The sequence below is a fragment of the Delphinapterus leucas genome, chromosome 5, assembly GCF_059928025.1.
Source record: "Delphinapterus leucas isolate spDelLeu-1000000601 "Yukka" chromosome 5, BTC_Dleu_Yukka2, whole genome shotgun sequence".
Taxonomy (NCBI): domain Eukaryota; kingdom Metazoa; phylum Chordata; class Mammalia; order Artiodactyla; family Monodontidae; genus Delphinapterus; species Delphinapterus leucas.
The window spans coordinates 527,824-552,686 of record NC_143133.1 but is presented as its reverse complement, the minus strand read 5'-3'; the positions used below and the strand labels follow the sequence as shown (position 1 = coordinate 552,686).

The window sequence follows — 24,863 nt, the reverse complement described above, 5'->3', positions numbered from 1 at the left end:
TTCTTTTCAAGATGTTTTTCCTGTACTCCACTTTCTCGCAAATGGAGAAAGATATGTCCTGAAATCCTGAGTCCTTAGAAGTCAGCTGGTTTGAATTACGGGGAGTGGGCTTCAATAGAAACCTCTGCTTCTTACAGGCACCATGGCTGGGTCACAACCCTCCCGGGGCCAAGAAGCAGGTTGGCCTGGGGCTGCTTGGGGGTTGCTGAGGAGAGGAGTGTGGGCAGTCAGGGCCCTGTGGCCTCAGGGCGTGGGGAGGAGGGAGGGGGCTGGCAGTGAGCTAAATGCTCCAGGGCGCAGGGGCCCGTCTGGGGAGCCCCAGGCGAAGGGATGTCCTTGCCTTTTCAACATCACGGCCTCGGGGCTTTGCAACCCATTTCCCCTGTTTGTATGTTTGTCCTCCTGGTAGCTCAGTCCTGGCTCCTTCCGTCCGTCCACGGCCAGGCACTGAGATACCAAGGGGCGTTTCCCGCCTTATTTTTCAGTTTGCTCTTGTCTGTCTGCCCCCTGCCCCAGAACTCAGCCCCAGGGTGGGCAGGGGTGCCAGCCCAGCGCCCCGGTGCACAGCCGGTGCTCCAACAGGATTGGGAGCCCAGTCCCCCCCACCCTCAGGGGTTGGCTCCGGTCTTTGGGCCCGTCCCTGGCCCCGCCCTCCCTCTCTCCCGCCTCCGCAGCCCCTCCCAGCAGGCCTAACACACTTCCAGGCATTTCCTCCCTACTACGCCCTCCCCCGGACATTATCCTCCCCTGGTTGTGTCCCCTGCCCCGTTCTCCTCCTCCTCTGGGGCCCTGCAGCCCCTGCTCACCCTGCCGTGCCGGGGCCTGTCCCGAGGGAGGGCAGCCCACAACGACGCAGCAGGGATCAGGCAGGTCCTCCGGAAGCGCCGTGGCCCACGACGCCCGGCTCGGCGACGCGCATTACAATCCGCGGTCAGGCCCACAGGGGCGGAGACCCCGGAGCGCTGTCAGGCGTTGCGGCAGGGTGCCCCGCGTGGACGCGACCCCCACACGTTCTCGAGACAACGCTGGGGGGCAGGGCAAGGGCTGGATTCACTGCCTTCCCTGGGAGTGCGGTGGGGGCGGGCCTTTCACAGCGGGGAAGGGTCCGGGAGGCCCGGGGTGGGGTCGCTTTAGGTCGCCCACGAGGTCGGGGTCCAGAGGGAAGGATGCCAGTCCCTCGGGCTTCCCAAGTGAGAGATGATGGGAGGGAGCACCTCCTGAAAGGAACCACCCCGTCTGTGATGAGGGCAGGGGCCGGGCGCCGGGGGTTGCTCGCGGCGGGGCAGGGTCCACGCGTCTGAAGACCCCGCAGACTGAGCCGCCCATGCATGGCTGGTGGGAGCACACAGGGCAGACAGGCCGTCCCAGCTCCAGAGCCATCTCCATCGCCTTCCTCCTCCACCATGGACGCCCAGACTGGGGCCCAGAGGGCCTAGCTCCTCCCCGGACCTCACCCTGGGACCCCCCCACCCCGAGACCCCAAACCCTTCCCCGGCCCTCTGACTCCAGACGGGGGCCCCCTAGGGCAGGGCCTGGACTCCAGACCCCACTCTGGGGACCTGGGGCAGTGCCGCACGTTTGCCGGGTCGCCCTGAGCAGCCGCGAGCGGGATCCCGGTGCCGCGTGGGAGGCGTCCGTCTGCGCAGGCGCGTGCCCGGGCGCCGCAGGTGCAAACACCTCGCGTCGGTGTCTGCAGGTCGTGTGCCTGTCTCGTCTGGCCACCGGACCTCGTCGGGCCACCAGACCCACCCACCTGCCCGGAAGGCCGCGGAGCTCGGACCTCGGCCCACCCACTGCTCCGCAGGCCCGCCCCGCTCGTGCCCCGCCCCCATCCCGCAGGCCCCACCCCGCCCCCGCCCAAGGGCCGGGACCCCGCCCCAGACCCCGCCCCGCGGGTGCGCGCCTGCGCAGTGACGGCAGGCGCAGTCGGAAGCACGGCGAGGACCGCGGGGCACGGCTGGGGACGGCTGCCCCTCTTACCCGCAGTGCTGACCCCGCAGTCGTCCTCCACTGGGGCTCGGGCCGCCCTGGCCGGGGATGGCGGCGGCGGCCGAGCCCGGGGCCCGCGCCTGGCTTGGCGGCGGCTCCCCGCGCCAGGGCAGCCCGACCTCCAGCCCGGAGCTGGTCGCCGGAAGCCGCTCGCCGTCGGGGCCGGGGTCCGGGCCGGGGTCGGGGCCGGGGTCCGGGCCGGGGTCGGGGCCGGAGCAGGCGGGCGCTAGGCCCCTGAGCCCCGCCGCGCCGGGTCACAGCTTCAGGAAGGTGACGCTCACCAAGCCCACCTTCTGCCACCTCTGCTCCGATTTCATCTGGGGGCTGGCCGGCATCCTGTGTGACGGTGAGCGCCCGCGACCCCATCGCAGATCCCAGTACCTGGGCCAGAACGGGCACCTCACCTCTGACCTCTGCACTTCCAGCAATGGCCTCCCCAGGATAGAGCCCCTTGCCCCTCGGGGCAGGAGTGTGCCAGGCCCAGACCTCCCCGTGGAGGTGATGAGGGCCAGCTCCTGCGGGCGTCTGGGGGCGTCCGGTGGCCGCGGCCCCTCCCCCAGGCCGGTGGAAAGATCTGCTCCCTAGGCGCCCTCACCTGGCTTGGGACCCAGTGCGGAAAGAACGTCGCGGCAGCGCAGGGCGGGTGCAGTGAGTGCGGATGAGGCCAGCCAGCCCTGAGCAGGTGCAGGGGCAGCAGTGCGGCCAGGCGGGGCTGGCCTGGGCCACTGGCTCCCCTGGGCTGGTGTTGGCCCATTCTCTCCTGGGTGCACACTGCTGCCCACAGGGCCTGAGTGCTGGCGTTGCGCAGGCTCAGACTCCCAGAGAGCTAGCTGGGCCAGGCCTGCCACCCCGAGTGTGACATGCCCCAACAGGGCTCACACGCCGCCGCCAAGCCGGCCTGGCGGGGTGAGGAGGCCCTCCCTCCTCTGGCTCCTGGGCAGCTGACACGTGTGCTGCCAGGGTCGGCTCTTCTAATCCTGCTCGCTTCCGCAGGGGACGGGGCGGGGAGCCTCTGCCCTGCTCAGGGAGACGGGCCTTTGGCTCTGGGGACAGAGGGAGCATTCAGGCTGGAGCCTGCAGAGGAGACTGGGCGCCTCACACAGGATGCCTAATGCCAGGGCAAGTGGCAGGTCCCCCTCGCGGGTATGGCCTCCTGAAGGTGGGCACTAGGTCTGAGGGGCGAAGAAGCCCATGGAAGGGAAATGGGGGTGATGTGGAGGCCTTCACTGGGCAGCTGTGCGGACCTTCTCCCCAACTCTGGAGAAGGAGCCGGTGACCTCAGCAAGCAGAGGGGCCTGACAAGGGCATGGGAGGAAGAGCCCCTTCTCCTGCCAGGGAGCACCCAGCATGTGGGGGGAGCAGGGACTATGTGCATGGGCCAGAGGAGGAAGCTGGGTGCCGCCTGCCCGCAGCCGAGCCAGGCTGGGTGCCTCACCCGGCCCCATGCGTCCCCAGGATGGGTAGGGTGCCCCCTTGCTGCCCCTGTGGGCCTTGCGAGCATAGCTCACCACTGTTGGAGCCTCTGGGCTGTACTCCCTGGGCCGGGGCAGGTGCAGCCCTCATTGGGCCAGCCGCCCTGCCTGCCTCGGGGGGCTGGGGGGATCCTGGTCTATCACAGACTGGCTGTGGTCTGGGCAGGCACATCGTGCGTGGGAGGGGTAATTAGGGGTGTATGCAGTTGTGGGGAGTGAGGGAAGGGTGTCCCTGGTGAAGCTGGTGTAGGGGGTAGGTAGAGGTGCAGGAGCTGGCCAAGTGCCCGCCTGCCCACCCACCCCCAGCAGAGACTTGAAAGAACTGGGCCTGTGTGTGCGTGTGTGTATAGGGCGCTGGACGGGGGACTCTCGGGACACCAGAACACACCGTCATCCAGGACGGTCAGAGCCACCAGGCCCCGCTCCCCGCTCTGGGCCCTCTGGGGTGGGACAGAGGATCAGGTTGTCTCCATGCCCTCTCCCTACCCCTATGACTAGGGTTGGGGTCAGGAAGTTTTGGGAGGGTGGGCCCACTGTGATGGGCCATCTGCCCCGTCACAGAATGCTGGTACCCTACCACACGGCCCTTGGCGGTCCCCCTGGCTGCGGCCTCCCTCCCGCGTGCCAAGACCTGGGGTCTTTTGATTCCCGGGCAGGACGGGGGCCAACTCACGGGGCTCTCATTCCCATAGTCTGCAACTTCATGTCCCACGAGAAGTGCCTGAAGCACGTGAAGACCCCGTGTGCGAGCGTGGCACCCAGCCTGGTCCGCGTGCGTATGGAGCATGGGCTACTGCACCTTCGGGGGGAGTGTGCAGAGGGTCAGGGAGGCCAGCTTTTGTGGTGGGCAGTCAGGCCAGCATGTCGGATGGGGTGGGCAGTGGCCCAAGCACTGGGGGGCTGGGGTGGGAGTGTTCCCTTGTGCTGGTCTGGGTCCCTGAGCTGCAGACTGCATCCCTGCCTGTGAGCCCCTCCCGGGGCAGCAGCTGGGCGTCACTTCCCGATGGTTCTGACCCTGTCTTCTCCAGGGTCCCTGATACCCAGCACTGCTCCTCCTGCCTGTTGGTGGGCCTCCCCCACCTGTACTTTATCCGGGTGGCCTGAAGTGTATCACGGAGGGGAATAGGCCTGGGGGAGTGGCCAGCACCTGTGCAGCTGGATCAGGCCTGGGCAGGACCAGCCGGGGCCTGAGCTGCAGTGGGGGTTGTCTGAGATCACGGCCCAGGCAGCCCTGAGTTGGTCGTGCACAGGGAATGGGGAGGTCAGCATGCAGGGCAGTCCCCGGCAGGACCCCTGGGAGCACCGAGGGGCTGAGAGGCACACACAGCATCCTGTTAATCGTGCTCGGGAGGACTGAGGGGTGTATGGCGGTCAGGCAGGTGGCCAGGGCTGGTGATGGGAGCTCCCTGGGACAGAGAGGAAGTGGGGCTTGGGGACCCGGTTGCCAGGCCTTAGGGCCCAGGCTGAGGCCGAGCTCTGCTCCTTCCAGGTCCCCGTGGCCCACTGCTTCGGCCCCCGGGGGCTCTACAAGCGCAGGTTCTGCGCCGTGTGCCGAAAGGGCCTGGAGGCGCCCGGGGTTCGCTGCGAAGGTACCGTCAGGAGCCTGCCTGGCTCCTCTGGGGTCTAACTCCCTCCTCACCAGGGACCTGGCCTCTGCTGCCCAGGGGCGCCCAGCCCTCCCTGCGGTCAGGCGGTAGCTCTAGGGTGGGGTTCGGGGATTCTGGAGCTGCCCGCGCCGGGAGGCGGGGAGGCGGGTGCAGGGGACCGCAGGGGCGCAGGCTCCGTGTTGAGGTGGGCCCGGAGGGGAGAGGAGCGGAGAAGCTGGTCCCCATCCCGCCGAGGGAGGGGGGACTGCTCCTGTCTCGCACGTCGGACCCCAAAAGGTTAAAGAATGTGCGGTCAGGGGAGGGGCGGCCCCAGACGGGAGCAGAGAGGCCGGCGAGAAGGGGTCTGGCAGGGTCGGTGGGCAGCGGCGACAGGCCCCTAACCCTGCCCGCCCCCCAGTGTGTGAGCTGCACGTTCACCCCGACTGTGTGCCCTTCGCCTGCAGCGACTGCCGCCAGTGCCACCAGGACGGGCACCGGGACCACGTGAGTGCGCTGGGCCGGGGTCCGGAGGGCCGGAGGGCCGGGGAGGTCGGGGAGGCTCCGCCGAGCCTGCTGACAGCCCTCCCGCAGGACACGCACCTCCACCACTGGCGCGAGGGAAACCTGCCTTCGGGCGCGCGCTGCGAGGTCTGCCGGAAGACTTGCTGCTCGTCCGACGTGCTGGCCGGCGTGCGCTGCGAGTGGTGCGGCGTCCAGGTGGGGCGGGGCGGAGGCCCTGGGGGCGGGGCGGGAGAGGCGCGGGTGCGCGTGGGGCGGGGGCGGGGGTCCTGGGGGCGGGGCGGGAGAGGCGCGGGTGCGCGTGAGGCGGGGGCGGGGTCCTGGGGGCGGGGCGGGATGGATGTCGCGGCCAAGACCAGTGGGGCGGGCTGCATCGTCCAGTGGCAAAGCAGGTTGGGGGGCGGGGGTCCTGGGGACAGCTCGTTTGGATCGGGGTGTTTTCTGGCCTTTGGGGTGGGGGTTCGGTTGTGCAGGGGAGACTGAGGTTGGGGGTTGCGTGGGAGCTCAATGTGGCCCCCCGGGAAATCACTGAGGGCCGGCCTGGACCCAGGCCCTCTCCTGTACCAGGACCCCAGGCTCGAGCCCGCGCCCTCTCCCCCAGGCCCACTCGGTCTGCTCCGCGGCTCTCGCCCCCGAGTGCACTTTCGGGCGCCTGCGCACCATGGTCCTGCCGCCGGCGTGCGTGCGCCTGCTGTCCCGCAACTTCAGCAAGATGCACTGCTTTCGGATTTCCGAGAGCACGGCCCCTGAGCCCGGTGAGCAGGGCGGCGGGGAGCGGGCGTCTGGGGTGGGGGCCGGGCCTCGACTGAGGCCAACTGTGACCGTCCCACAGGGGAGGGAGAAGACAGCGTGGACGGAAGCGCCCCCGCCGGCCCAGGGAGAGAGGTGATGGCACTAGAGTCCAGTAAGTGCCCCTTAGCTGTGCCCAGCCCCGCATCCCATGCCCCGTTCCCCCATCCCGTGCCTCGTTCCACGGATTTGCACCCACTTCCCTGTGGCCCAGGCAAGCAGACTCTGAAGATCTTTGATGGCAACGACGCAGTGCAGCGAAACCACTTTCGTGCCATCACCGTCCCCCGCCTGGCCAAGAGTCAGGAGGTGCTGGTAAGAGGGACCCCGCAGCCGCCTTGCAGGCCCGTCCCTGGGGGGCTGCGGGGACCCAGCGTGGCCTGGCTCCGCTCACGCCCACCCCCACCCCCCTCCAAGGAGGTGGCGCTGCGGGCCTACTACATCACGGAGGACCCTCAGGGCTTCCAGCTGCAGGCGCTCCCTGCACCCGCTCTGGCTGGCAACACCGGGGCCTCGGGAAAGGCCTGGAGCGGTGGGACCACCGAGGAGGAGGGCAGTAGAGGCCCAGGGGCCCGAGACGCTCCCAGCATCACTCGCGTTCCCGAGGCCTGGATCATTCGCGCTCTGCCCCGCACCCAGGAGGTCCTGAAGATCTACCCTGCCTGGCTCAAGTGAGACCCAGGTCCCCGGTAGGGTCTGTGGAGGGAGGGGGGGTGGGGGCTGTACGACCCCAGCTCCTGAGCTTGTCCCCTGCAGGGTGGGTGTGGCCTACGTGTCCCTGCGTGTGACTCCGCAGAGCACTGCCCGGACTGTGGTGCTGGAGGTCCTCCCGCTGCTTGGACGCCAGGTATGTGTGCTGGGCCCGCCCTGCCTGGCGTGGTGGCCCCGTGTGGGTCTTCGGGAGGCGGGAGGTGGGGGGGGCGTTAGGGCTGGTGCAGGCCTGATGCCCTGAACTCCACCCCAACAGGCCGAGGGGCTGAAGAGCTTCCAGCTGGTGGAGGTACTCATGGGCAGCAGGCAAGGTGAGCGGGCAGCCTGTCGTCAAAGCCCTGACCAGTCCTGCCCCCAGGCGCCGGGGGCCCAGGGCAGGTGCTTTTGGAGGTGGCCACGGGGCCTGGGGCTAATAGTGCCGTCTCTCAACTTTGCAGTCCAGCGCACGGTGCTGGCGGACGAGGAGCCCTTGCTCGACCGGCTTCGTGAGATCCGGCAGGTCAGTGAGTGTGGACACTGGCCCCTGGGGAACGGCTGGCCTTTGGCCGTGGCTTCTACCTTGTAGAGAGGGAGTCTGTCTCCCCTTAGGACACAAGGCCACGCTGGCGGGCAGCTAAGCGTCTCGGCCAGCAGTGCCTCCCCTTCGCAAGTTCCCCGTGTGTCCTTTCTCTCCTCTCCTTTCCCATCTTGGCGGCCTTCAGCCTGGGGTGTCTTCCCTTCGGCCCCCTTGGTGGACGGGGGGTGGGGAGGCCCGTCCCCTACTGCTCTGCTCGGCGTTCCCCCCTCCCCGCAGACGTCCCTGCGGCAGATGAGCCAGACGCGGTTCTATGTGGCTGAGAGCAGAGTGGTGGCCCCACGCGTCTCTCTGTTCGTGGGTGGCCTGCCCCCTGGCCGGTCCCCCCAGGAGTATAGCAGTCTGCTGGACGAGGCTGTGGCCAGCAAAGGTGCGACTGCCTGGGCCGGTCCGGGGCGCTTGGCCAGGTGGGGGGCAGGGCGGGAGTCCTGAGAGCGGGTGTGCGGGCTGCTGGGCAGAGGCTGCATCCCCCTGCTGCCCCGCTCCCCCCAAGCACTGGCTGAGCCTTTCCCGAGCTGGTTCCTGGCCCAGAGGGTCTCCGTCCTCACCTCTGGGGCCCAGGCCCCATCACCTCCTCTGAGGAGGTTTCCTGCTGTGGGCCCTGGGGGGGGTGCCCTGTGCCTGGAGTGGGGGGGCACTTCCTGGGAGAGCTGCGCTGTTGGGTGGTGTGAACTTATTCCTGGCTTGGGGGGCCGGGTGGGACTGCCTGGGGTGGCGGCCCTGGGTCAGGGGCCTGGGGGGCAGGTCCCTGGCGTCTGACCACAGCGTGCCACCCCGCCCCCACCCCCCCGTCTTTGCAGCTGGCCTGGTGTCCGTGAGCCACGTCTACTCCGCACAAGGTGAGCCCCCACGGCTTGTGGTCAGGTTGGGTCCGAGGTCACTCCCTGGAGTAGCTAGAGCAGCCTTGCCCTCTTGCTTCACCTTGTTTGGGACCCGTGGGCCGGGGAAACGGTGGTGTTTCATTTCCTGGCTCGCGGCTGTGATGCTTTTGCTAAAACGTGACTGAGACACAGAGAATGTTTTCTCCACAACCTCTCGTGCTCATGGGTTCTACCTTTCATGGCGGGAAACTTCAGATCTCCCCAGTGGGAAAACAGTACCGTGAGGCCTGTCTCCCCTCTGTGGGTCCATAGCAGTTACCAACATTCTCCATGCCTCTCGCGGGTCCTGGGGGGGGGGTGCGGGTCTGCTCCACCCTGCCTCCAGGTGGCCTTGCTCTGGCCAGCCAGCATCTCCTGTCTCTGGGCCCGGCTGTCCTTGGAGGCTTCCCCCGGGGGAGGGAGTCACGCACTGCGGGGACGCCTTGGGACGGGCTGGCCTGAGGTGGGCCGTGGCCAGAACTGGGGCCATTCGGCCGCGGGAGGAGGCGAGGCCCCAGCCCAGACTCCGTGTGGGTGGCGGCAGGACAAGTAACCGAGCTCACGGCCCACCTGCCACAGGTGCCGTGGTGCTGGACGTGGCCTGCTTTGCGGAGGCCGAGCGGCTGTACATGCTGGTCAGGGACACGGCTGTGCACGGCCGGCCGCTGACCGCCCTGGTGCTCCCGGATGTGCTGGTGAGTGGCGCTGGGGCGGGGCCTGGGGCCATAGCTTCCATGGCCAGTTTGTCTAATACCTGGTCAGTTGGAGCAAAGTCCGAGTCTGTGTGCACGGCTGACTCACTCCGAGGGAGGGGGCCGAGGTCCGATGGAGAGAGGCCGGCACGCCACGTGACTGGCACTGCAGCGGCCGCCTCTTCAGGGCTGGCCTGTGTTTGTGACTGTGTGTGCGGCCCTCGCAGGGTCGTGGGCCCTGGCCCCGCTTTTCCTGCCCTGGAGGCCTCTGCAGCCCTGCTCGCACCCTGGGCCTCCTCTGGCCAGTAGGTGATGCTCCCTGACCCTGGAGGCTGTCCCAAAGCCCCAGCAGTGCCCCAGACCCCGCCCTGCACTGTGTGCCCTAGTAGTAGCTTCTGGTCCTTGGCCCTGCTGGCCCCCAAGGACCCCCCGAGGTGACCGGACCCCAGTTCAGGCCGAGCAGGATTAGAGCAGAACGAGTTCAGGGTCTGTGACTGGGTGAGCCACGTCTGCAGGTTTCTGCTGCCCTGTCCTACCATCCAGACAAGGAGGCGGCCACTGCAGGTCAGGGTCCCCCTCCGCCAGCTCCACGGGCAGAGACGGGTGGGTGATGCCGACACGCACTTTCTCTCTCCCGGCAGCTGCCTGCCCTGGGCTGAGCAGGTAAGTGGTGACCGCAGGCAGCTCGGCCCGGTGGCTCACACGTCACCCCAGTGTGTCCTCGGCCTTGAGCCACGGCCGAGCCCGTGTGCGGCCGCTGCCCGCTGTGTCTGCGCCTGTTTGTCTCCTGTCACCCAGCAGCCCCCGTCCTCACCACGTGGGGACCCCTGCTCCCTGCCCACTCTCGCGGGCACTGTTTCTGCCATTGTGTTTGGGGGCGGGCTTTGTCCCGTGGCCCAGGGGAGGCCTGGGGCCGCCCTGCGAGCCGGGCTGCCCCTCCTGACTGCCGTGTGGGTGGGCGGGGGCCTGGCAGTGGGCTGGCTCTGAGAGGGGCAGGCGGGGTCCTGCGTGGGCTTCCAGCCTAGGCTCCTGGGCCACGTGGGTCTGGTGACGGGCATGGCCTGAGGACACGTGGCGTGGCAGCTGTGGCGTGGCCGATGTGCTCAGAACTCCAGGCTGGCCAGTGTCGTCCCGCCCCACCGCCCAGGGGTCTGTGGGCGCCCCTTCTGTTGTGGGATGCAGCCCGAGCAGGCAGTGGTGAGGTGGGGTGGCCGCGTGGCCTTCCTCTGGAGGGGCCGGCCCCAGACTGGCTCAGGCAGGTGGGCTGAGGGGCAGGGGCCGCCACTGCCAGGCCGCGTGCTGGGGTAGGCCCGGCTCTGTCTCTGGGGGTCCGGCCAGCCCGCCCTAACGCAGTCCCATCCGTCAGCACCTGAAGTTGCCCCCACACTGCCGCCCCCTGCTGGTGTTTGTGAACCCCAGAAGCGGAGGCCTCAAGGGCCGCGAACTGCTCTGCAGTTTCCGGAAGCTGCTCAACCCCCACCAGGTCTTTGAGCTGACCAACGGGGGGCCGCTGCCCGGGTGAGCCTGCCGGAAGGGGTACCTGCCCATGCCCGCCCCCCGGCCAGCAGGAACAGGTTGGGGTTCGGTGGGTCGGAACCCTCGAGGGCACCCTGGGTGGGGATGAGCTGCGGCCGCTTCTGCCCCGGGGGTGACCTCCTGTCCCTGCTTGTTCGCGGCCGTGGCCAGTGCCGGGACACGTCCTGTCTCCCTGCCGCCAGGTTCCACGTGTTCTCCCAGGTGCCCTGCTTCCGGGTGCTGGTGTGTGGTGGGGACGGCACCGTGGGCTGGGTGCTTGCCGCCCTGGAGGAGATGCGGCACCGCCTGGCTTGCCCAGAGCCTGCCGTGGCCATCCTGCCCCTGGGCACAGGTGGGGTCAGCTGGCACGTTGGGGGATGGGGCCCCGGGCTTGGCGGGGCGAGGGGTGGGTGTGGAGAGTCAGCGTGTGTCTTGCCGCTGTCCAGGGAATGACCTTGGCCGGGTCCTCCGCTGGGGGGCGGGCTACAGTGGAGAGGACCCGTTCTCCGTGCTGGTGTCGGTGGACGAGGCGGACGCCGTGCTCGTGGACCGCTGGACCATCCTCCTGGACGCTCATGAGGCCGGCAGTGGGGAGGACAGCGCGGCAGACGCAGAGCCCCCCAAGGTACCGGTGTGCCCAGGCGGGGGTGTGGCACCCGGCTGGCGTCTCTCTACCACGTCTGTCCAGGCGTTCGTCCTTGTCCCAGCCACGCCTTGGCGTTGGCGCCAGCGCTGTCCCCTCGTGGACACGGGTGCCGGGCCTGGGGATGGCCGGCTCAGAACCTGAGCGTGGGGCAGTCACCGGACAGAGCAGCTCTGTGACAGGAGGCCGGACCCACCGCAGGGGCAGCGGGGAGCACATGGTGGGGGCCGACCGGGGCCAAGGGACAACGCATCTCGTTCTCAGATCGTGCACATGAGTAACTACTGTGGGATTGGCATCGACGCAGAGCTAAGCCTGGACTTCCACCAGGCACGAGAGGAAGAGCCCGGCAAGTTCACGAGCAGGTGCCGCAGGGCAGGGGTGGGTGCAGGGCTGCCCTGGCGACCGTGTACTTCCTGGGGGCTCGCCCGTGACTGTAGGTCCCCCGCCAGGTTCCACAACAAGGGCGTGTACGTGCGGGCTGGGCTGCAGAAGATGAACCGCTCCCGCGGCCTGCACAGGGCCCTGCGGCTGCAGGCGGGGCGGCAGGAGGTGCAGCTGCCCAGCATCGAGGGGCTCATCTTCATCAACATCCCCAGGTGCCCGCACGCGGGGCGCCCGGGCTCCGGCCCCCCCCCGGCCTCCCTCCGGCCTCCCTCTGACCTCTGTGCCTCTCCTTCTTGGTGCAGCTGGGGCTCGGGGGCCGACCTGTGGGGCTCCGAAAGTGACTCGAGATTCGAGAAGCCACGCATGGACGACGGGCTGCTGGAGGTGGTGGGGGTGACGGGCGTCGTGCACATGGTGAGCGCGGGGGCGGGGGACCGGGGGGCCGGGCCGTGGTGCTGCGGCCCTCTGAGCATGGCTCCCCCTCTCCCCCACCAGGGTCAGGTCCAGGGTGGGCTGCGCTCCGGCATCCGCATCGCCCAGGGGTCCTACTTCCGTGTCACCCTCCTCAAGGCCGCACCTGTGCAGGTGGACGGTGAGCCCTGGGTCCAGGCTCCCGGGCACATGATCATCTCGGCCGCAGGCCCGAAGGTACGCAGGCGCAGGCTGGGCAGGGGGATCGCTGCCCGCAGGCCTCGGCTGCGCAGAGTGGCCGGCATGGCCTGGGCACCCGGCGGTCCTGCTGCGGCTGGTTCTTCCCTGACGCGGGGAGGTCGTGAGGCTGGATGAGGCCGGCCAGCCCCTAGGGAGCCCCTCCCCACAAGCCGCGGTCACACCACGCTCCACTCTTTCCCCTTCTGTAAGATGGGCTGAGGGGGCAGCGGCCGTCCTAGGACCCGGCACCAGGTGGCCTGCAGTATTGCACAGCCCTCAGACCTTGCCTGTCTCGGGACAGGTCCACATGCTCAGGAAGGCCAAGCAGAAGCCCAGGAAGGCGGGGACCCCCAAGGATGTGCGAGCAGATGGGGCGCCTGCCCCTGAGGGGGACTCCAAGTAGAGGCGGGTCCTGGAGCAGCGCTCGCTGGTGGATATACTCGCCCACAGCCCTGCCCTTGGGTGTTTCCCTCTTGTCCCGTCCCCGTGCCACACACAACTGCTGGGTGGGTAGTGGGCACTTCTCTGGCCTTCGTCCCAGTGATGGGTGGGCACGGGGCTCTCTGGGGCCCGGGCCACTGTCCTGGAGGGCACACACTCCTCCCCAGGTCCCTCTGCCACCTCTGACCCCTTCAGCCAGGCAGTGCGGTACCTCACCTCATGCCCCTTGGGCTGTCCCCCTGGATGCTCCTACAGGGCAACTGGCTCTCTGGACCCTGGGGTTGCCCAGCACAGACACGGGACACCCTGGCCACTAGCTCTTTGGCCTCACCTCTCCACCGAGGGCTGTCCTGGGGGACATGCCTCTCCAGGCCCGGGTGGTGTCTGGCCGGCCCAGTCGGAACCTGGCTGGTGGCCCCGGAGTGACAGGCCTGGGATGGGAGGGCCCCGAGGAGGCCAGGTGGTGCCCAGGAGGTAGCAGGAGCCTGGCTGGGGGCCCAAAGGAAGCGCGGAGGGCGTGCAGCGGGAGCGGCTTTAATCAGCAGGGCCGACGCGGCACATGACCATCGCGGCGCTCGGCCTCCCATTTGCCGACAGCACACGGGTGCCGTGCCCGCTGCTGGGCAGACGGGACTCGCATGATCTCCGTGCTTCTTCACGCGGAGACTTGGCGAAACAGGATGCAAACGTGGCTGTCTGGTGGGCCACTCGCAGAGCCCCTACCACAGAGCCCCAGAGTCTAGCCAGCCCAGAGTCCCGACCTGGTCCCCAGAAGAGCCCGACCCCAGCTGCCTGGGAGCCCCCAAAGCCCCAGAGAAGGGTCCACAAGCCCCTCTCCTGATCGCCTGGTCTCTTTGCCTTTGGCGCTGTCTTGCCACTGGGCCCTCACACCCTGGGTGGTGGCCTTACCCTGACATTCGGCCCCAACCTCGGACGTGGCCTGCCCAGCCCTGTACCCGCCACGCTCGTGCCAAAACTGTCCAGACACGTGCATCGGAGCAGCCGTGGGTGGCGGCCCGTCCTCGCCACGCGCCTCTGGTAGCTGCTGTGTGTCCCCCAGGTCGGCGTCCCCGGGGGCGGCATCAGCTTTTGCTTTGCGGGCCCCGTTGGTCAATGTGGACCGTCTTGTAAATTTTGGTTCAGGTGAACGTGTCCTCTGTGCGTGCGTGAGTGAGTCTGTGTGCCCGGAGGGGCTGTGTGGGCTCTGCACCGCCCCCCCCCCCCATTTGTAACTTATCACCTAAAGGTGACCGTAATTTATATCTGGGACAAATACAGTCTGGGCGTCCTGTCCTGCTGCCGTCTCCTGCGTCTGTGCCTGAGGCCAGTGTGTTGGGGGAGGAGGTCTGGGATGTGGGGGCCGGTTGGATAGCCCAGCAGCTGCCAGGGCCCTCTGCCCACGGGACGTGGGCTGAGTTGCAGGACGTGCTGCCTGTTGAGGACCCAGGCCACATCGCACACCCACACCCACCACGGGGCTGCGGCCCCAGCTGCCCCGGAACCACCCGCTGCCTGCGGCCCCCCCGCGGCTCATCTCCACTCGGTCGAGGCAGACAACAGGCACGTGGGACACAGTGACGCTCCTGCGAGACTCTTGTCTGCAACAGTGGAAGACAGTCTGAGGGGATGAGGTAGAGCATGAAACTTTACAAGGAAATCAAAACCCGAGGCCGGGCCACCAGCCGGACACTTGGACCTCAGGCAGGGGACCGGGGCCGCACTAGCAGGGAGCAGGGAGGAGTGGGGACTGCGCGTCGTCCGTGGCCCCAGGCACCGGCCGGGTGTGTGTGGGCCGGGCCGGGCCCCGCAGGCCCCGCAGGCCCCGCAGGCCGGCCAGCGCCAGGCGCACCAGAAGCCGCAACAGGAGGAAGGTGAAGGGCACGGCGATCTGCATGGCGTGGAAGATGGCCGTGCTGAAACTGCTGAGCACGCAGGTGCAGGCGAAGGCCAGCAGGCTGGCACCGGGGTAGAGCGTGAGCTTGGCGAACATGAACGCGTGCTCCTGGCCCCCGAACCGCACCGAGGGCTGCAGCGTCTCCCCCTCCTGCAGCAGCGCCGTGGTCCAGATGGCGAACTGGAAGATGCTGGCGAAGAAGATGATGGCGCAGCTGACTCGCACGCTCTCCAGCTCGTCGTGGGGCCGCCTCGCGAAGGCCGACGTCTGCTGGTAGGCCAGGGGCAGCCCGCCCACGAAGGCCAGCGAGAGCGTGTTGAGCAGGCCCATGGGCTGCGTGGCCTTGCGGATGTGCAGGAAGAGCGAGTGGTGGGCGAACCAGAGCAGGCCCACCGTGGCGAAGGAGCCGAAGTAGGCCAGGAAGTGCGGCCCGGACGCGCCCAGCGCCGCCACTAGGCTGCCGTGGAACTTGGCCTTCACGTCCTCGGAGTCTGGGACGTTGTCCTCACTGAGGGGTGAGATACACGGCATCTGCGGCGGCGCCACCTTGGGCGTCCGTCCCGGGCTGCCTGCCCCCACCCCGCCCCAGCCCCTGCGCGGGCTGCCGGCCCCCCGCACACTTGAACTTCAGATGAACGGACGGCGTACACTGAGACTGCGCGCACCTGTGTTCACACAGCGCCGTTCGCCTGAAGTTCAAGTTCAACTGCAGCCTGTGTTTCCTTGGCTGACCGCAGCCCTGCCCGCCGGACCCTGGGTTGGTGAGCGGCACGGGGCCCTGAGCCCGCAGCCCCTCTGGCGCCCACGGGTGGGTGCTCCTGAGGCCTGCCCACCATCCTGCAGCGGCCCGTCCACTTCGGGAGCGGTCCCACAGACCTGAAGGGCCTTGCCTCCGAGGTCCTCAGGTTCCTGGGCAGAACTTTAAGGAGCGATTCTAAGGCACATCTGGCCCAGGCTTCTCCCCACTGAGGTCATGGGGCTGCCGCCCTGCAGCCACGCAGCCCAGACACACCTCTGTGCCTACGATGGCAGCTGCACGTGTGCTGGTGGGGCTGGGGGCAGGAGACAGAGCCTGGGGGCTTCCTGGGGATCCCCACCTGGGTCCTCGGGGCTGTGGCTCTGGGTGGAGGAAAGAACCCTGACCTCCCCCCCCACCCCCGGGGTTCCCAGCCACAGCTGGCTCCTTGCTACCACCCAGCAGGGGACCCAAGCCAGCATGGCCTGGCTGCAGGGCAGAAGCAAAGCCAGATCACCCCAGAACCTTAGGTCTAGGTCTCAGAGATTGGTACCAATGGACATTTGCTCCCAATTTTTAAAAATTCACAAATTACAGTAGGAAAAAGCTACTAAGAGAAATTTAGGAGCATCAAGACCTTAGGTGAGGGGCTTCCCTGGTGGCGCAGTGGTTAGGAATCCGCCTGCCAGTGCAGGGGACACGGGTTTGAGCCCTGGTCTGGGAAGATCCCACATGCCACGGAGCAACTAAGCCCGTGTGCCACACTACTGAACCTGTGCTCTAGAGCCCGCGAGCCACAACTACTGAGCCCACGTGCCGCAACTACTGAAGCCTGCGCGCCTGGAGCCCGTGCTCCGCAACAAGAGAAGCCACTGCAATGAGAAGCCCGTGCAGCACAACGAAGAGTGGCCCCCGCTCGCCGCAACTAGAGAAAGCCCGTGCGCAGCAACGAAGACCCAACGCAGCCATAAATAAATAAATAAATAAATAAATAAATTTATATTAAGAAAAAAAAGACCTTAGGTGATCAGTTACAGAACATAAAATCAGAGCATTTTAACGTTAACAAAATAAGAACGTGCTGAAGTACGACCAAGGAATAAAAGGCTTTAAAGAAAAGACGGAAGACTTGAAAAAGCAGCAGATAAAACAGAAATAAAATGACAACAGCTAAGGTTGGAACTGTGACAGACCGCAGAGGCTGCCTGGCCGAGCAGAAGCGCAGGAGGGAAGGGAAGAGGCGGGCTCGGAGCAGGAGAGGGGCGCAGGGAGCCGGGGCCGCCCGCCCTGCGTGTGCAGCTCTGGGAAGGACGAGGACTGGGCCCTTCTCAGGCGGGAGCCCCTCAGGGAGGGTGGGCCGGGAGACCTCGGAGCCTCTGTGGGGCTGGTGGAGGAGTCTTGGCCCAGCGGGTCCTCACCAGATGTCCAGGATGAGCAGCGTGGCCACAATGGCGTAGACCCCGTCGCTGAAGGCCTCCACCCGTTCCTTGCTGAGCGGCTCGTGCAGATCAAAGGTGAAGATCTCCAGGCTGTGAGCCGGGGGCTCCCTGGGGCCTGTGGGAGGGGCAGCCAAGCCCTCAGGGCCTCGGGCCAGCTAGGAGGCCCCGCAGGGACGCCGCCTGCCCGGCCCGTGTTCTGCGCGCCCCGGCGGCAGCCCCAGCACCCCACACTCCAACCCCGCCTGGCACCTACCCACAAGCCTGGCTCTGCACCAGCCGGCGACCTTGCTGACGTAGGGCAGGAAGATGACTGTCGCCATCAGCAGGTACGACTGCACGAGACAGGGCACAGGGCACGTCAGGGCACGTGGTGCCTCCACCGAGGGGCCCAGCCAGGAATCCCACCCCAAAGCTGCCCGCCCGGAAGGGATTGCAGCTCGAGCAACAGGAGACGAAACAGGTGAATCATCCGTCATCAAGACAGAAACCTTCTGTGCATAGAAGAACGTTACCGGGGGCTGAAGAGACACTGCACAGAACAGGAGATGTTTGCAGACCACACGCCTGGTAAGGGTTACTATCCAGGTTTCATAAGGAACCCCGACAGCTCCATGACGGAGAGACAAATAACCCAACTGAGAAATGGGCCATGGACTTGCACTGACATTTCTCCGAAGAAGAGACGCGGCCCCGACACGTGTGGGGAGGCGCTCAGCACCACTAACACTCGGGGAAACGCCAGTCACAACCACGAGGAGAGCAGCGCACGCCTCAGGACGCTCCCAGTGGGAACAGGGAGCAGCCGTGCTGGGGTGGGGTGGGGCTGGAGCCCTGTGTGCCGTCGGTGGGAACGTAAATGGCGCAGCTGCTGGAGAACTGTCGGGAGGTTCCTCAGAAACTAAACGGAATCGCCACAGGACCTGGCAAGTCCACTTCTGGGCACACCCATGCTCACAGCAGCCACCGAGTGTCCGTGGGTGGGTGATGGGGCCCATCCACACAGTGGGGTACTACCGGCTAATGAAAAGGAAGGGAATCCTGACACCGGCGACGTGGATGCACCTTGAAAACATGCCGAGTGAAAGAAGCCAGACGTAGAAGCCCCCTATTTCATAATTCCACTTATATGAAGGAACCAGAATAAGCAAACCCCTACAGACAGAAAGTAGACTCGCAGTTTCCCGGGACTGAGGGTGAGGAGACAGGGAGTGGCTGCTCATGGGCTCAGGGTTTCTGTCTCGGGGGAATGAAAAGTCCCAGAACCAGAGGGAGGTGATGCACGGTGACGTCGGCAGTCAATGCCGCCGAGCTGCACGCCGCAGATAAAATGGTCACAGTGGTCAATTTTTTGCTACGCGGACACCCAGTTATTTTAAACGGAGGCTGGCGGGCCAGGCGTGCTCCCGGGCCCGAGGTGGCCGCAGAAGGCTCCTCGCCCAGCCCTGTCGCCTCGGCCGGTGGCCCATCTCAGCGAAGGGCTTCCACCCCGTCCTTCACAGTCATGCTTCAAGGTCACCTGGCACCTGGCCTGGTGAGGGGACTCAGGAGACGACGGGCACCTCGGGGACAGACGGGGGGCGGCCGGCATCACAGCTCTGCTTACGACCTCCAGTCTCCACACGTCAGAAGGCCACACCATACACGTCACTCAACACACACACACCGAGGGGGCGGAGTGTCCCAGGTGCCTGGCAGGTGAGTGCAGAGGCCCCGGGGGGCGACGGTGGCCACGCAGGATCGGCGTGTGTTCTGTGTGTGCACGTGCGCTGCGGGGTAGGAGGGAACAGAACAGCTCGAGGGGGAGCCTGAGTCCTGGGGCGGGGGGAGATCTAAATGGCCGTGGGGACCTGCCCAGGTCTGGAGGAGCCCGAGTCCCGGGGCGGGGGGAGATCTAAATGGCCGTGGGGACCTGCCAAGGTCTGGAGGAGCACGAGTCCCGGGGCGGGGAGCGACCTAAATGGCCGTGGGGACCTGCCCAGGTCTGGAGGAGCGCGAGTCCTGGGAGCAGCCGGCACAGGAAGCTGGCATGGGAGGCCCTGGGCCCCGAGTGCCACCAGTGGAGGAAGGTGGTCCAGAGGGAGGTCAGGACGGCCTGGGCCAGGGCAGTAAGCAGTGGCTGGCCCTGGAAGGTGGACCCCGCACAGCGTCCCACGTGAGGGAAGGGGCTGGTGAGGACGCCTGGAAGGATGGCCGTGGGCTCATGGGGAGGCTGCAGGGGGTGGGCCTGGGGGCCAGGAGGCTCTGACATGCCTCGTCTCACAGGGGACGAGGGGTCAGACCCCCACTGTGGGGAAGGAGCGGGAGGGATGGAGAGGAAGGGGCAAAAAACGCAGCACAGAGAAACGACCGACCGCTCCCTCCGAGGCCGCAGACCCCCCAGCGCCACCGAGGACCCTCCTCTCCCCAGTGTGGCGGCCCAGCGCCTGCCTCCCACCACTGTCGTCCCATGAGGGTGTGGCCACTGCGCAGGCTCATCGCGGTCCCCGGCAGCGCGCGGGGCCCTGTCTGCCTGCCCCAGGGCTTCCCGGGGCCAGTGTCCAGGCCCGACCAGTGGGCACGGCCCCCGTGGGCCTCAGCTCTGCCTGCTTCTCCTGACCCAGGCCACACGTACCACATCCCAGCTGTGCCCTCCGTCCTCCACGCGACGACCCTCACCGCCCCTCAGCCCCTGACCTTGTCCCCAGAGCCAGGAGGGGCTGTCCCACCGGAAGCCCGGACACAGTGGGCCCCTCAGTCCTGCCCTGCTGTCTCTCCGTGCCTCCCCATCGCCAGCCCCACCCTGCGACACCCCGCCTGACCCCGAGGGCCCCCGCAGCATCCCTCCCGCCCGAGAGGAGCGGGGCCCACCCAAGAGGCGCAGCCACTGTACGGCGAGGGGACCGAGTAGAAGCCCGAGGCCCGGCCCCACCTCACACGCCAGCGTCCACCCTCCCCTTTACCCACCCGTGGCCTGACCTGGGGCGCCTGGACACTGGATCCCAGCCTCCAGCCCCATCCTCCAGGGTGCGGCTCTGCAGGCCTTGCCATCCTGTTTGTTTTAAACTTGGAATTCTCTTAAAACACTTACTAGATGTTTAAAGTAACGTTAACCGTTCATGTTTTCACACGTCTTATTATGCTCTGGGTGTAGAGATTCACTTTACTTCACTAGAGCTCAGTTAAAGGCAGCAGCTGTGCGTCCAGCTTCTACAACCAGCTCTGGGACGGCGGCTCGCTAGAGTTTCCCTTCCCCTTCCCGGATGATGGAAGCTGCACCAGACCAATATGCTCGTCAAGTCAGCCGTGGGCTCAGCGCCGGCAGCTCGGCCAGGACGGACCCTCCGTATACACTATTGCTACCGCGTATAAAACGGAACTAATGAGAACCTACAGGGAACCCTACTCAGTGCTCTGCGATGACCTAAATGGGAAGGAAATCCAAAACAGAGGAGATGTATGTGTACGTAGAGCTGATTCACTTTGCTGCACAGCAGAAACTAACACGACAGTGTAAAGCAACTATACTCCACTAAAAAGAAGTAAATAAATAAATAAGTAAATTTAAAAAAGAAAAGCCCGACCTGCAGGCTCGAGGGCGCCGTGGACGGAGTCCCGCACGGCTCTGCCCGCGCGGCCGCCGTCTCTCCCTGGACGCTGGGGGTGCGTCTGCCCAGCCCTCGCCCAGCTCCATCCACGCCTGCACCTCCCTCTTCTCCACTCCAGTCTCTCCTGCTCTGGAGTTTCTTTCTCCACTTTCTCTCTCTTCTGGCGGCTCATGTTCCTATGCACGCATGTCTTTAGAAGGCACGCGGCCTCCCGGGCCTACAGGGTGTGCGCCGTGTTTGCCCACGCGGGCTCCTCCCCGCAGAGCAGCCCCCCGGTGGGCCCCCCGCACAACCCCCCGGCGCCCCCATCCTGACTCACCACTGGGTAGAAGAAGAGGGAGAAGCCGGCCGCAGCCAAGCACAGCGCCGGGCCCCGGAGAACGATGCCCAGGATGTGCTGCCGGTAGAGGGCCCGGTGGGCCGAGCGCTCGATCTGGGGGCTCAGCAGGTGGGGGCGGTGGAAGGCGTAGACCACGATCAGCGCCTGCGGGAGAGGCAGGCTGCAGGGTGCGAGCGGGGTCTCGGGTGGGGCTCGCTGCAGGATGTTCTGGGGGCGCAGAGTGGACGGGAGCCCTCGCTCTGCGCTGGGGGTCGGGTGTGGGTCTCACAGAGCCCCGCCTGAGGGTGCCGGCGGCCCCGTTTCACTCTCTCTCCCTGTCAGCACAGGAAGCCCAGGCCCCGAGCGTCTCTGGCTTTGTCCTGCCGCGGCCCATGCGGGTGCCCTGTGGCAGGCGCTGCGTGGCAGGTGGCGTCTGCACGGCTCCCGCCACGGGCAGCCCCGCACGCGCTACATCTCCTGCTCCACGAGGACGGGGTGTGGGGGCGGGGCGCCGGTGTCCTACCTGCATGGCCCCGACGGCCATCACACACACACAAAACAGGAGGATGCCCAAAGGCACCTCGGGGAAGGCCACCATCAAGGAAAACTGCAGCCAGAAAAAACCCCAGAATCAGGACCGCGGGGCCCCAGGGCCCGTGAGCCCCGTGCATCAGCTGGGCTCCGCCGCTCGGCAGCAGAGCCGTCTTGGGTGGGAGCGGCCCGAGCCCTGGAGGCGTCCCTCTCACCAGAGCCATCCCACCCAGTGCTGGAAGCCTTTAAAGCTGCGCGCTTATCAGATTCATAGACTCCCCAGACCCCAGTTCTCCGCAATGTGCTACGTACCCAGAGCCCCGCTCTCTGTCAGAACCAGAGGGAGCTGCAGGGTGAGGAGACGGAGGGGTCACGTGCTGGGGACGAGCCCAGGTCGGCCAGGAGGCCGTGGGCTCCGGGGTTCAGGCAGGAGCCGAGAGCCTCAGGGAGCACGGAGAGGGCACCCCTCACTGCGCCCCTGGAGGCCAGGCTGGTCTCTGCCCCTGACAGCTCCGCCTGGGGCCCTGGAAGCCTCCCCACTCCGTCCAGCCTGGAAACCCAGGGTCGGCCCTTCCCCAGGAAACTTCTCTCCTCTCTGCAACCCCGTGGTCCAGGCCCCGGGCCTCCCAGTGGTCTGAGAGCTTCTGAGAAGGGAGCACCTTAGGGTCAGAGCCCTCCTGTGCAGGAGGGCAGGCTGGACCCCCAGGTGGAAGAGGGGGCGGAAATCCCTGGGACTCACTGTGAACGGCAGGAAGGTGATGCTCATCATGCAGGCCTGGGAGGGAGGGAGGGAGGGAGGGAGGGGTGCTGAGGGCGGCGTGCGGGGCCCTGGGAGTGGGCGCGTCCCAGCCCGCACACCCAGGGGCACCCACCGGGGAGCTGAGCACAGGCAGAAGCCAAAGGAGAAACTCACCAGGTTAAGCAGGGCAAGCGTATCGTCTATCTTCCCAACAACCTGGAACAATCTCAACAATTTAAGGAAAACAGGAAAAGTCATGCTGTCAGTAAACGTGGTTCTAACGGCATCAAATAGACACTCATACGACAGAGACGGTCTCACACGGAGACGGAAAGACGTGGGCAGAAGCCTGAAAACGGAGGCCGGAAGCAGGCAGAGCTCCCAAGGCCCCGGCCCCTCCCCGGCCCCCACACGGTCCGCCCCAGGGTTCTGACCCACGAGAATGTGGCCTCCTCCCCGCACTGGGGAGGTCTGCACTGCTGGGGGGCGTTCTGTAACCGAGACGCCAGCACCCCAGCCAATCCCCACCCACCTCCGGGGGTCCTCCTGGTCCTTGCGCCCCGTCGGGGGCTCAGGTGATGCCCACAGCTCTGGGGCCCTGTCCCCCTTGGGTCCTAAGGAACCTTTTCCTCCTTAACCGAGAGCTCGGGCCCTGGAGCGTGTGTCCCGAGGCCCCAGCCTCCTCACCAGAGTCCAGGGACCAGGACGGAGGGGCCGTGCACAGCACGTGTGTCACAATGCAGTAGAGGTGGGCAGCCCACAGCCCTGCCCTTGCCCTGCCCGGGCTCACGGCAGCCCGAGCAGCGCTGCACCCGGCACCCCGTTCATCGTCCCGGGCCTGGGGTGTAAGCCCTGTTGCTGCCGTGTGCAGAGGAGAAAGCAGAGGCCTGACCCGGCAGGGGGCGCCGGGGGAGGGGAGGGGAGGGGCAGCCCACTAACGTGACCCCTCATGACTCAGCCCCAGAGGGCGGGGCCGTCATCCACCCCGAGGACAGCTCATCAGCGCTGAGTGCACCCCCACTGCCACCCTGACCCTCGGCCAGGGCGAGGCCACACCTGCTGGGCACACACCCAGCCAGCCACAGAGATGTGGCTGCCAGCCCAGAAACAGGCCCCAGCCTGCCCGTACCTCGTGTGTGCCGCCCAGGCCACGGTCACGATGAGGAAGGTCATCAGGTACACAGCGATCCTCGTCGCTAGAAGTTTCTGGACACTCTTGTCAAACTCCTGGAACAGAAGAGCGTCACCATCAGACGCAGATTCACCCACGGCAGCCGGCGGCCCCGCCCCCGGGCGCCAGGCCCTGGGGGGCCGGAGAAGTACCTGGGAGCCCTCGCCTCCCCCCACCAAGGCTCAGCCTCAGTCCCGGGCTGTCCCTGAGGCCCCTGCGGAGGCCCCCCATCTTCCCAACATGGCAGGCCCCCAGAAATGCCAGCTCTGGAGGCAGAGAGGTCTCCGTTGAGCCTCTCCCGGGATCCTGGCAGGGTGGCCACAGGCCGTGCGGCCGCACGAAGTCACGGCGTCGCCGGGTAAGGGATCCCGAAGCAACTGCGAGGCCTGGCGAGAGGGCCGCGGTGTCTGGACGCCAGGTGACGGGCTGCGCAGGAAGCTGGGCCCCAGGCCGGTAGAGGGTTTACGCTTTGTCAGCAAAAACTCCAAATGCAACCTTGCCCGTGTCTGCTCCTCCTCTGAGACCACATGGGCAGCACCGTTTCCAGATCCCTGGGTCCCTCTGGCCTTGATGAACCTTCTCCTTCATGTCAGGACCATCCTCAGCGCCTTCCGTGAAGGGGTCTCCCCGCCTCCGCGGAACCTTCTGGCTCAGAGCCCTCTCGTGGGTCAACAGAGGTCACGACCCCGACCACAGAGAGGCAAGGAGCTCCAGGCCCGCGCATCCCATCCCCTCCCGCATCTCACGTGCACACCCACCACCCTGTTCTGAGATTGGTGGCACCGAGGTCCCCAGAAGGCTCTGGAGCAGGCACAGCCAGGAGAGCGTCGAGGCCCCCGGTGGGCACACGGCTTTCCTGAGCTTGGCCGGAGCGCAGCCCCCAGGCCCCCTTTGGGGAGGGGGTGCCCCGGAGCAGAGGAAGCCGCACGGGGCCCTTTGCTCACCGTGCCAGGTGCCAGTTGCCAAGGTCAGGCTCGACCATCATTTCTGTTTAATTCTCATCCAAACGCTACGAGCAGTAGCGCTATCACCTCCCGCAGATGACTCCCGGCAGCGTCCAGGCTAAGTGTGCTGGTTGGCCTGCAGCCAGACCACGGCCACACGTCCTGGGCCAGCACTGCGCATCCTGGAGCCCAGAGGTGACACCCGCTCGACGTGAGGGGCCCAGAGAGCCATGCTCGCACACACACACGCCCGCGAACTCCGAATGTCTCCCGGAATCACGTCCGGTTTCTGAGGTGCTGCGACATGTGGCCATTTTACTTATAAAATGGAAATATTCCAAATTGACTAGCAATGGAAACTCTGCTTTACGAAAACCTCGTTTCCCACTCACCTCCCTGCTCGTGGCGCAGGCCCACGCCCAGCAGGCCGGCCGCCCTCTGCCCCCAAGCACCTGCTCTGAGAGGCACGCCAGTGCGACAGACAGAGAGCCCAGGGAGCTTCCCCGCGACGCCTGCCGGCACAGTCCACACCAGCCTCCAGGCGCTCCTGCATTGCTCAGGGCTCAGCGCGAGGGCCCCGGGGCTGGATGGCATCGCTGGGGGACGTGGCGGATGGCCTGGCCCTCCCAGCCGGGTACGCCCGAGTGGAGCCTGGCCTCGAGCTCAGGGCCTGAGCC

General features: G+C 66.8%; 2 protein-coding genes across 12 annotated transcripts in view; one reads left to right on the top strand and one right to left on the bottom strand.

Annotated features, from left to right (window-relative positions):
• The first annotated feature begins 1,910 nt into the window (after positions 1 to 1,910).
• DGKQ (diacylglycerol kinase theta) lies at positions 1,911 to 14,122 on the top strand. 4 transcript variants are annotated; one of them, XM_022554901.3, is made up of 23 exons: positions 1,911 to 2,335; positions 4,154 to 4,233; positions 4,951 to 5,050; positions 5,512 to 5,551; positions 5,639 to 5,764; positions 6,134 to 6,321; positions 6,399 to 6,470; positions 6,570 to 6,670; positions 6,773 to 7,026; positions 7,112 to 7,202; positions 7,323 to 7,377; positions 7,504 to 7,565; positions 7,860 to 8,010; positions 8,441 to 8,479; positions 9,080 to 9,195; positions 10,559 to 10,710; positions 10,911 to 11,059; positions 11,154 to 11,332; positions 11,615 to 11,715; positions 11,803 to 11,949; positions 12,040 to 12,151; positions 12,233 to 12,385; positions 12,690 to 14,122. In XM_022554901.3, exons 1-23 carry the CDS (start codon positions 2,038 to 2,040, stop codon positions 12,789 to 12,791), a joined length of 2,868 nt encoding a protein of 955 aa, XP_022410609.1. In that variant the 5' UTR covers positions 1,911 to 2,037; the 3' UTR covers positions 12,792 to 14,122. The 4 variants fall into 4 exon arrangements, with proteins under 4 accessions (XP_022410609.1, XP_022410607.1, XP_089767501.1 ...); XM_022554899.3 differs by having other exon boundaries at positions 1,912 to 2,335; positions 5,466 to 5,551; positions 6,117 to 6,321; XM_022554900.3 differs by having other exon boundaries at positions 1,913 to 2,335; positions 5,466 to 5,551; positions 6,168 to 6,321.
• Positions 14,004 to 24,863, bottom strand: part of TMEM175 (transmembrane protein 175) — a 26,447-nt gene continuing 15,587 nt past the window's right edge. For 3 of the 8 annotated variants that reach the window (XM_089911380.1, XM_089911381.1, XM_022554904.3), the window contains 8 exons: positions 23,201 to 23,298; positions 22,246 to 22,297; positions 22,072 to 22,107; positions 21,325 to 21,408; positions 20,802 to 20,966; positions 17,152 to 17,230; positions 16,878 to 17,013; positions 14,004 to 15,231 (listed from right to left, as the gene is read on the bottom strand). In XM_089911380.1, coding sequence (XP_089767506.1) covers positions 14,550 to 15,231; positions 16,878 to 17,013; positions 17,152 to 17,230; positions 20,802 to 20,966; positions 21,325 to 21,408; positions 22,072 to 22,107; positions 22,246 to 22,297; positions 23,201 to 23,298 — 1,332 coding nt within the window. In that variant the 3' untranslated portion in view covers positions 14,004 to 14,549. The other 5 variants (XM_089911383.1, XM_089911385.1, XM_089911384.1 and 2 more) reach the window with 5 other exon arrangements.